The sequence below is a fragment of the Argentina anserina genome, chromosome 2, assembly GCF_933775445.1.
Source record: "Argentina anserina chromosome 2, drPotAnse1.1, whole genome shotgun sequence".
Classification (NCBI taxonomy): Eukaryota; Viridiplantae; Streptophyta; class Magnoliopsida; order Rosales; family Rosaceae; genus Argentina; species Argentina anserina.
This window is the reverse complement of record NC_065873.1, coordinates 14170906-14181546: the sequence shown is the minus strand read 5'-3', so window position 1 is coordinate 14181546 and position 10641 is coordinate 14170906. Positions and strand designations below refer to the sequence as shown.

Sequence of the window (10641 nt, the reverse complement as noted above, 5' to 3'; positions counted from 1 at the left end):
TGTGATTTGGGGTTTAGGTCTGTTCCTTCCCAACACACGGTTAATAACCTAATACAGATACCGTACGAGGAAGAATATATGCCCGTATTTACTAATTTGGACATGAAGATTTCAATTTATTGAACTATTTACTTATAACATAGAAATAGAACATAAACAATATTAATTACGACGGTTGTTGTTTACTTATTATCAGAATTATAAATAAAATTAATTTAATTATTGAAATACCCACGTATATCTATAAAGTCACTTATTTACTCTACTTATCAATAGTATTACTGTGCTATAAAATTTTTTACCATCAAAACGATATACAAATGTCACTACACAAATTTTCTTTTATTTAACACCCAATAAGTTAAATCTTATTCTAACTAAATTTCACTTATCAATCGTAAATTATGTAAATAAAAAATGGAAAATACTATTAGAAAAAGGAAAGAATTGACATTAAGTACATATGTAGTTATTTATATGTGAGTTTTAACAATACTATTTATATATATATTCTCAATTTGGGTTGGATAATTTGGAAATATTCTCAATTAAATTAGGGTAGTTTAGATGACAAAAACCGATATTCGAACTGATGGAGGAATTAATTCTGATACCTACCTCCCACCTTGGGTATCAAGTTAGGAGTTTTGACATGAATTGATTCCTGATAAGGAGGTGAGACCTACATTTATTCTAATTCTCATATGTATTAGTAAACAACAAAATTCTCTTATCCCGTAATCAATTCTTCTATTATCAATTTCATTCCACGTTAGTAAACGTGTCAATATGTAATTAGGTATCAATAACTTTACCCCTTGTTTCATTTACCACTAGCCTTCATAGACACGCGATACACGAGTGGAATCGAAAAGACCGCGCTCACATGCGTGCTTGATAATCTCCACTCTTTTAAAAAGACTTAATTCTCATGTTTTAGATTTAGAGTGTGTAATTTACCATCATGTCCATTCAACAATAGACAAAGATTAACAAAGTTTAATAAATCCTGAGCAATTTGCGTAGTACAAAAATTAACTAGTCAATTTGTCAACTCTTCTACTTTAGGGATGAGAATGGGTATGGTAGGGTCAGGGGATTGAAATATCATACATATACCCAATTTCAATTACGTTCTCGTACAGTCGTACCCGCCTCAATTCCCGTTATAAAATAATGGGTATTCCCCATCTCTATTGTAACGACCCCAAAATTTCGAGCATAAAAACTCAAATTTCAAAGTCGTGAAAAACACTAAAATAATCTTTGAATTCAAAATCCAACTCAGTCAACCGATTATTACAAACCAAATTTATAATTCGACATTATAATAAATGGAAATGTATAATCCTCACAAATAATCCACACAAAATCCTCACCACAGGATGTAAATAAATATCTCAAAGTCTTCTGAGCGGTCCGTCGATTTCCGTTAATCCACACCTGCGAAGTTATCGCCTACACCATCGAATTGGTGCACCGGGATTGTAAACACAAACCCGGTAAGCTTTGCAGCTTGTATGAGTAAAATAAAAATATAACTCGTATATCAATATGTACAAAAATCAAGAAACATCAATTATAAATGCACTCATGAGTCAATGGACGGCTCATTTGTTTGTTCAAAAATATGAAAATGAAAGTGCTCATGAGAAATTGGGCAACCCCTCTGTTTACCCAAATGCATTTACAACACGGGTACTCATGAGCACTGGTACACCTCTGTTACCCCTAATATAGTACACCGCCGACATTGGGCAATCTCCTGCTACCCAACATCCAAAAATATGAGTACTCATGAGCCGATAACCCATATGTTACCTCACATGCAGTACTCCGGCAGATAGACTAGAGCTCTAACTGTATCGTAACTTTCGCCCGGCCAAAGACTATGTTCCGACATGCTAACACGTTCGAAGACTGGTCCGAAGACATAAAACTCGTCCGAAGACATAAAACTAGTCCGAAGACAAAATCACGTCCGAAGACAAAATCACGTCCGAAGACAAAAACGTTTTAACAAATCTCAATGTTAAAACCACGTACAATAATCATCTCATTATATTGTACAAATCACATAGACATGCTCAATATATAAATCTCATTTCTAAAATAAACATCATTCGCAACAATCTCGACAGTATATAATATAGCAAATTATATATATATACTTATTTACCATTTATACATATATACAATTCACTATATCATATACAAGTCATATTTCATTCTTAAATTCCAGCATATTCTTGAATCTCCGCAAGGGTAGATTCGTAAATGTGAGATTTTTACTCACCTTATAATCTCGAGCGTAATTCCACAATTCCGAATGTAATTCCTTTTCTTGATTTATCGTTCACCTTGAAAAGATAAGAAAAGAATTTAGAAAAGTTACGTAAACCTTAATTGCCGAAACAGTAATAATATGTTATTATTCAGTAATTTTTGGTTTTACGAAATTACTGTTCATGCATTTACTATTCATGTATTATTGTACAAATACATATCCTTTACGTATTCCTGTATGAGTATATACTGTTTACGTATTTATGTACGTATACATACTATTCAATCGTAAATACTGTCTCAGCAAATAATAATTACTGATTTACCCTTCCGAAATTACTTTTTACATTTACTGAAAGTAATTTACATTTATATTTACCGTACGTAAAATAAATTTACATTTATAGTACGTAAATCCCTTTTTACATTCACCGACGTAAAAATAAATTTTATAAAATTTTTGTTTTGAAATCACTGTTCACGCGCCACCTCTGGCGACCGCGCGTGGCGCTCACGCGCCACTCACAATGGCAGCGCGTGGGGCCCACGCACCAAGCCTTAGGCCGGCGCGTAGCACGCCACTGCCGCCCCATGTCTCCTCCTCTCTTTCTCCTCTACCCCTACACGGCCCAAGGCCGCCTCTAGACCACCTCACGCACTCACACGCGCCGCCTAAGGCGGTGGTGTTCAACACTTCCACTCCCTCATCCGATCTCCCAAAAATTCAACCCATTTCAATTAAAAATCCACAACATTCATACGAAGTTAACCCTCACCTCAATCGACGATTTGGACCGTCGGATTCACCGGAGAAGCTCAAGGAATCGCCGTGGAGTCTCGGATTCGAGGGGAAGCGGGTGTCGGTGGTGCAGCTCAATTCGAGCCTCTCCTCTAGTGGAATCACGTCGAGGGGTGAGGGAGGAAGCTCGCCAACATGCCTCCTAGCTCGCTCGGCGTCGACGACGTTGAGATCGGCGGGGCAGAGGCTATGCTCCGTCGTTCGCTGCTCGATCTCCGCCTAGGGTAGGTCGCTGCTATCACCGGTCTACTCGTCTTGGCTGTGCGGTCCCAATGACACCGGCGGTGTCGAGCACGGTGGCCGGTGGAGGGAGATCGCCGGCGTGGGAGGGGAAGGGAGAGAGAAAATCGCGAGGGGAGAGAGAGAGAGAGAGAGAAAATGGGGCGGGTGAAGGGTTTCCAGAAATGGAAACCCTAATCCCTAAAATTTCCTATTTATACTCGTTTCCAAAATCGGAAACTACTTCCATCGTTAATAACTTTCACGTATGATGTCTGATTCGAATGCGTGACGCGTCCACAAACTCATATCGCCGAGCTCTACGACTTTCGTGAAGGAAGTTTTCACAAACGATCGATGGAGTAAAAGTCAATATTCACGTCACGGAAACGTAACGTTTTTCTAAATAAACGTTACGATAATATTTCCATTTTCGATATACCACTTCGCGAAGCATACAAAATTCGTTTAAATAAATTTCACAAATTTATAAACTTAAAAACAATCCAATACTCGTTCCGAAAAATCGGGTTATTACATCTATTCCCTCTGGGGATCAATTTCTCATACCCTCCCCAATACCCGTTAATAATATTTCGTTATTTTATATAAAACTTCATATGAAGTATATAAAAAAGTAAAAAATCTAAAATGAAAACTAAATATCATGATAAAATTAGTTTTTTACATTAATCTAACTTAAACAAATACCTAGTTCAAAATAGAACAATAACTGTAAAAATAGTTTTTATTTACATAAATTTTTATTAATTAATTTATATTAAAACATATATAATATATATTTTATTCTTATTGGGTGGGGATGGGGATGGGTATGGGTATCAAAATATTATCCCCGCCTATTACCCGATTACATATTTTCGAATATAGAGGGGATCACCATACCCGTTTCCCAGTTTTATCTATTTGACAGCCTCATTAAAGTCGAATACCCGTGAATACCCTACCCTATGATTAATATTTAGGGTTGTGCATTTGGATCGGCTCCAAACAGAACCAATCCGAGCCAAATAAGGCGGGTGGGTTGGGTTTTTTAAAAAATAAATGTTTTTTATTTAGGAACCGAACCAATTAAGAAAATTTAGATATGGGTCGGATCTTATTCTAAAATAATTATAGGAACTAATTATCGTTAGACTTATACTAGAATGGTATGAACCGTTAGATTATTAGGGTAATTTTTGTGATGGATTATTTAGAATCAAACATGTCGTTCCACTTTCACAAATCTCCTAGTGCCTTTGATTTCGTGCAAGAGGCTTTAATTGAAAGAACTAAGATTTTTATTGGGGGTTGTCATTTGTTTTTACTTAAAAATTGAATGTTGTTTTAATTGTCTAAGACTTTATGTATTATATCGTGAGATAGTTTGTAATTTGATTGATTTCTCTTGCTTATTGATAGAGTTATATAATTATATATTATATCAAAGACTTGAATGTATTACAGAGATTACAGGGTTACGTATTCATTTTGGAATTGAATAGAACTGAGAACTAAACTGATACATTTCAGACTTGGATCCGCTCAAGTCCTATCTTGATAAATACAAAACCCAAACCAAATAAATAACATGGATTAGATCTCGAATCCATCTAAAAATAATTAATTAAGACCCACACCCCTAATAATATTGTCATCCCTATTGTTCTTGGTTTATTAATAGAAGATACTAGAAGCACACCCGCGCCTTGCCGCGGGGCTCTATCTTTCTGGTAACTACAAAATCACATTCCAACGTAAAACAGTGGACCCAATTTATTTGGTACCGCCCAATTTATTTGGTACCGGAAGATACTAGATAGCTCAAATGTTGCAGAAGCTTATTGATTTGATGGAGTCTGCTCCATATGAAGACCAAGTATTTCACATTTAGAAGCTATGTGGATAACAATCAAATTCATATATGTTTGATTCACATTTAGCTCCCGGAATAGCTTCTTTATTGTCAAACACAGAAAAGGTTAAATTTTACATTGGAAACTTGCAATTGCCAAAGGTAAAGATGTAAACTTTAAAGCACTATTTACTCTGGTAACAATATGATATTCGCATAATAGCATTAGGATTTAGGAGGGATAAAGAGCTGAACTTCGGATATTAAAAAAAAGCCTGTAATCAGATCTAAAAATTCAGATAAAACATCATTTTAAAATAGAATGTACAAAACCAAACAATCATTCTAACACTGTGAAGGAAAAGATTATCAGAGTAATTAGGACAAATTTATGGAAGAAGAAAATTATTACAACAAAAGAGAGGCACTTTATTCAAGATAGATGCCGGGATTTCTATAACAGAAAGCTTGATATCAAGCTACCTAAGATTTTAGATTACAAATTTGCATTGAGATTTACATTACTATAATATAGAATTTACATAAAACCCAAATTCTCAATTTAACACAAATATAGAAATTCACTCACACCATACCGTACGAAATTATGTTAAAAAAATGAATTGAAATTATGTTGTTTAACATGAACGGATTGCAGAGAAAACTCATAAATAATTTATATGTGTCATGAACTGATTGAGAAGAGATAACCACAATAACCAAGAATTACATATGTTGCATACCTGCTATGTTCTCATTATTACTCATTGATTGCACATAGACCAGTTAGCAAGTAAATTGCAGCCCCAACAACTATACATTATATCATATTGCAATTTCATCTCTCTCCTAAACACACCATCTACCAATAGGCTCATATCAACAATAGCAAAGCACTTGAAAAAAAAAATCTCGAGTGAACATAATGAATTCAATTCTAGGAAAAGTGAAGGGAATGAAATCAAAAATCGAATCAATACAATACAGAGAAAAATAATTCGAAAGTTCAAAGCTGAGTCGTCCATAGAAATTGTGAAATCCAAGTTTTTAATCCTTAGTTATAACAAAGAGTGAAGAACTATAATATCAGACTTGAGATACTGGCATTATGGCAGCTATTTCTTCACATCAAATGAAACTTGTAACTCAGTATAGATCTCCATATGGATCCTCCATTCCTCAGTTGAGGTTCATTAAACTAATCGAAGAGTTTTAAATGTCAGTATTAGTGAACAATCATCAACTTGAAGGAGCTTTAGAAAGCTGAAATTTGAATCTACTGAATTGATAATCCCCACTCATTCACCAAGTGAACAACTTTCAAAACTCAAACTTAATCTAAGAACAAAAATTCTACCTTAATCTTCCTCATTCACCAACTGAAATGTCAGCAAGAAAACGGTGAGCAGATTGAAACCCAGGGGAGGACTTACCGATAAAGACAATCAGAGGAGACCAAACTCCACACAACGATGGGAGAGAGAGAAAGACGGAGAGGAAGAGATAGCGCGCATAGAGCAGAAAACGACCAGAACCCTTTGTCGTAAATGTAAAGGAGAGCAAGGTCAATAAAGTCATGAACAGTACCACCGACCACTCAAAAATAGTGTATATATACTAAATACGTTTGTAGTTCCAGTGCTGTTTCCCTAAATCTTGCAGCTCTCACCGCTCCAAACGCGGTTTGGTCGAATTTGAAGAAATCTCAGTTCCTCTCTCAAGTCTCATTTCGACAAAGGTAACATCCGTATTCTACGATAACTCCTTACTTTCTCGAATTCCTTGTATCTCTCGAGTTTGGGTACTTGGGTTTCTCTATGTTTCTTTTCATCTCTCTATTTAAGTAATTCGGATTCATCTCTGACTGCACAAGACAACAAAATCTGACTTATTCCGACTACTCATGTTTTGACAAACTTGTATAATGTTGTAATTATGTACAAGATTGAGGATTGGGTTCACTGTGTCTATTGTCTTTGAATTAGGAAATGTGAAGCCAATGTGTGATGGCTTGCTTACTTTTTTGTTCTTTTGTTATTGTTGGAGACAGTCTTGGAATTTTCTTTGAAATTGTGGTTTCGGAATCCTGGCTCTGCCTGAGGTTAATCGGAATTGCCTCTATGAAGGATCACCTGGACAAGCACTACTAGCCTACACCCAAGTTTGTCGCCAAGGTGTTTACAGATGGGGTGTACTGCCCTTGATACTCAAGGCTTGTGCTTCTCTTTCGTCGATAAATCCTGGGAAATCGATGCACGCAGAGTGTATCAAGTCTGGTGTGATTTGTGACGTATCCATTGGCACCTCATTGGTTGACATGTATGCAAAATGTGGGGACATTTTTGAGTCTCGGAAAGAGTTTGATTGTATGCCTGAGAGAAATGTGGTAAGTTGGAATGCCATGATTGGTGGGTACTGGAGAAATGGGGATGCAACATCTGCATTGTATTTGTTTGAGAAGATGTCAGTGCAGACGTATGTGACTTGGGGTGAGATGATCATGGGGTTTGCGAGGACTGGAGATACTGTTAGTGCTAGGCGGATCTTTGATTAGGTTCCACTAGTGCTGTAGAATGTGGTTACGTGGACTGTGATGGTTGAGGGATATTGTAACAACGGGCATATGGAGATGGCAAGGGAAGTTTTTGAGGCAATGCCCCAGCGCAATTTCTTTGTTTGGTCATCAATGATTTCGAGATATTGCAAGATAGGTAATGTTGAGGAGGCTAAGCACATCTTTGATAGAATCCCAGTTCGGAACTTGGTGAATTGGAATTCAATGATATCTGGATACGTGTAAAATGGATTTTGCGAGGAAGCTCTGATAGCATTTGAAAACATGCAAGCCGAAGGCTTTGAGCCGGATGAATTTAGTGTTGTGAGTGTCTTATCTGCATGTGCTCAGTCTGGGCTATTAGATGGTAGCAAGGTTATACATAACATGTTAAGTCATAAAAGGATAAAGCTGATTCTCATTGTTCTCAATGCACTTGTAGACATGTATGCAAAATGTGGTGACTTGATCAATGCGAGGCTGATCTTTGAGGAGATGAATGAGAGGAACACTACTTGTTGGAATGCTATGATTTCGAGCTTGGCTATTCATGGACAGTGCAAGGAAGCTCTTAAATTATTCAGCAGAATGGAGGACTCCAAAGAAAAGCCTGATGAGATAACGTTTCTTTATGTTCTATCAGCTTGTGTGCATGGAGGTTTAGTAGATGAAGGCATGGAAGTTTTCTCCAAGATGCAGAAGAAATATGGTTTGGGAGCCGGAATTAAGCAGTATGGGTGCTTAGTTGACCTTTTGGGATGGGCTGGCAGGTTAAGAGAGGCTTACACTTTAGTCAAATGTATGCCCATGAAACCCAATGACATGGTTTGGGGAGCTATGCTTGGCGCTTGCCGGGTTTATATGGATATGGAATTGACAGAAGTGATAGCAAAACATATTAGCACCCTAATTCAAACATTCCGACAGGCAATAATTCACATTATGTGCTTCTGTCTAATATATGTACCACTTCTGATAGATGGGAGAAAGCTGAAAGAACAAGAATGCACTTGGTAGATGAAGGCTTTCAAAAGACACATGTTCACAATGCATTTATGCCCTGCGGCGCATTCCGACAGGCAATAATTCACATTATGTGCTTCTGTCTAATATATGTACCACTTCTGATAGATGGGAGAAAGCTGAAAGAACAAGAATGCACTTGGTAGATGAAGGCTTTCAAAAGACACATGTTCACAATGCATTTATGCCCTGCGGCGCATAACCCAAAGTCCAAGCTTGTTTTCAAAGACATGACTCCTGAGGAGGCATGAAGTGGGCTCAAGCCAACAGTGGATTGAAAGCAAATCTTTTTGAGTTTCTGAAAGGACAATATTTTCAACTGTTCTGGATGTAACGACTATGTTCATATTTTGGAACAAAAAGGACTAAGTTGGATGGCAAATGTTTCAAGTATGTGGTTTTCGGGTTTAAGTGATGAATCAAAAGCATAATATGACCATGTTTCAAAAAAAATTGTGGTGAGCAGAGATGCAGTCTTTGATGAGAATGAGAAGAGGAATAAGAAAAAAAAAATGCAGTAGAGATGAAATATGATGTTGTAGATTGGAGTCATGAAACTGGAAATGAAGAAATTTTGGAGCAGTGAAAATTGAAAGTGAGAACAAAGAAGGCAGTGTTGTGGTGAATGTGCAAGCTAGTGGCAGTAATGTGCAATCTAGTGGTAGTGCCGTAGTGGGGTAAATGACTCATTATCAATTAATAAATCAGAGTATGAGAATCAAGGGAGCCTTATCAATAGGGAAACTTACAAATGTCTCGTGGTTTACTTAATATTAGCCTTTTGAGATAGTTTTGTCGCGCCAAGGTTTCCTAACGAGCTGGTTCCATAAGATCAACATGTTGTGAGGTTGTAGGGTGGTGATTCAAGGATAGTCAAGGTGAATGAGACATGCCTCAAAAACCCTTTACTGGTGTTTTAAGAGAAGACAAAGGGAGGGATGTTGATGGCTGAAACGAGTGCATTGAATTTCAGTATGGAGGAAGAGAGCCATTGCTCCCCTACATTCTCTTTTTACGCAAATTAATAACGACACTTTAACATAAGATGGTAAATAAGAAGTTCCTTTGTTGCAACTTACACACTTTAATTGTTTAATTATCATTTGTTCAGCGAAAACTCTTTGTTAGAAGATCGATAATTGGGGGAAGATGATTAAGAAGATGCTTGCATCAGCTAAATGACCCAAGAGAGATTCTTTCTTACGCTTTTTCAGCATACGTGTCATGTTAGTACAAAGAATGTTTAAATTATTTTTTTACCTATGAAATTACACTCACTCTACCTTGATATTTTTTCAATCCTACTGGTAACGATTATCCGAAGAATGTGGACTGTTACCTCTCATTATTACCATGGCACCATGACCATGACAAATTACCACTGGTTTGACGTTTGTTTCTTGGGCTTCCCTGGTTCTTGCCCTGAGGAGGTAGGTCATATCTTTGAGCCGAGTAGCCAGGTTGTGCACGACAAGGTGTTGCAACCTTAGTTCTACTGTTTTGACAAAACGCTCAATTAATGGATCATTTGCCATAACTGGTTTGATGGGTTTTTAGCTGAGAAGACTCCTGCTTGGTTGGCACAACCCAAACCCCCATCCGACATTCCCAACCTCCCTAATCGCCATCTCAGGAGAGAAATTCGGTAAGGAAATCAATAACTCTTTTTTTTTTTTGAGTAAATCAATTCTGACTTGAATTTCAGTAAATATCCCCCTAATTATGTCAATTCCACTAAGCCTCTTTGTTAGGACTTGCATTTTAGTAATTATCACTTTGATTGTTAAATGTGTAATTATCATCTAATTCTACTAAGCCTTTGCTTTGTCTTTCATAGGGAGCTCACCCAGAGAGTGGAACACCTTCACCTTAGTGATGTGTCACACTCTGTCCTCCATTCCT

The 10641-nt window shown here is 37.0% G+C and overlaps 1 protein-coding gene across 1 annotated transcript; it reads left to right on the top strand.

The window, feature by feature from the left end:
• The first annotated feature begins 7248 nt into the window (after positions 1 to 7248).
• Positions 7249 to 8761, top strand: LOC126784716 (pentatricopeptide repeat-containing protein At3g21470). The gene is given in 1 exon segment (XM_050510205.1): positions 7249 to 8761. A coding segment is annotated over 1 exon segment (1320 nt). The 5' UTR covers positions 7249 to 7413; the 3' UTR covers positions 8734 to 8761.
• Positions 8762 to 10641: the final 1880 nt, after the last annotated feature.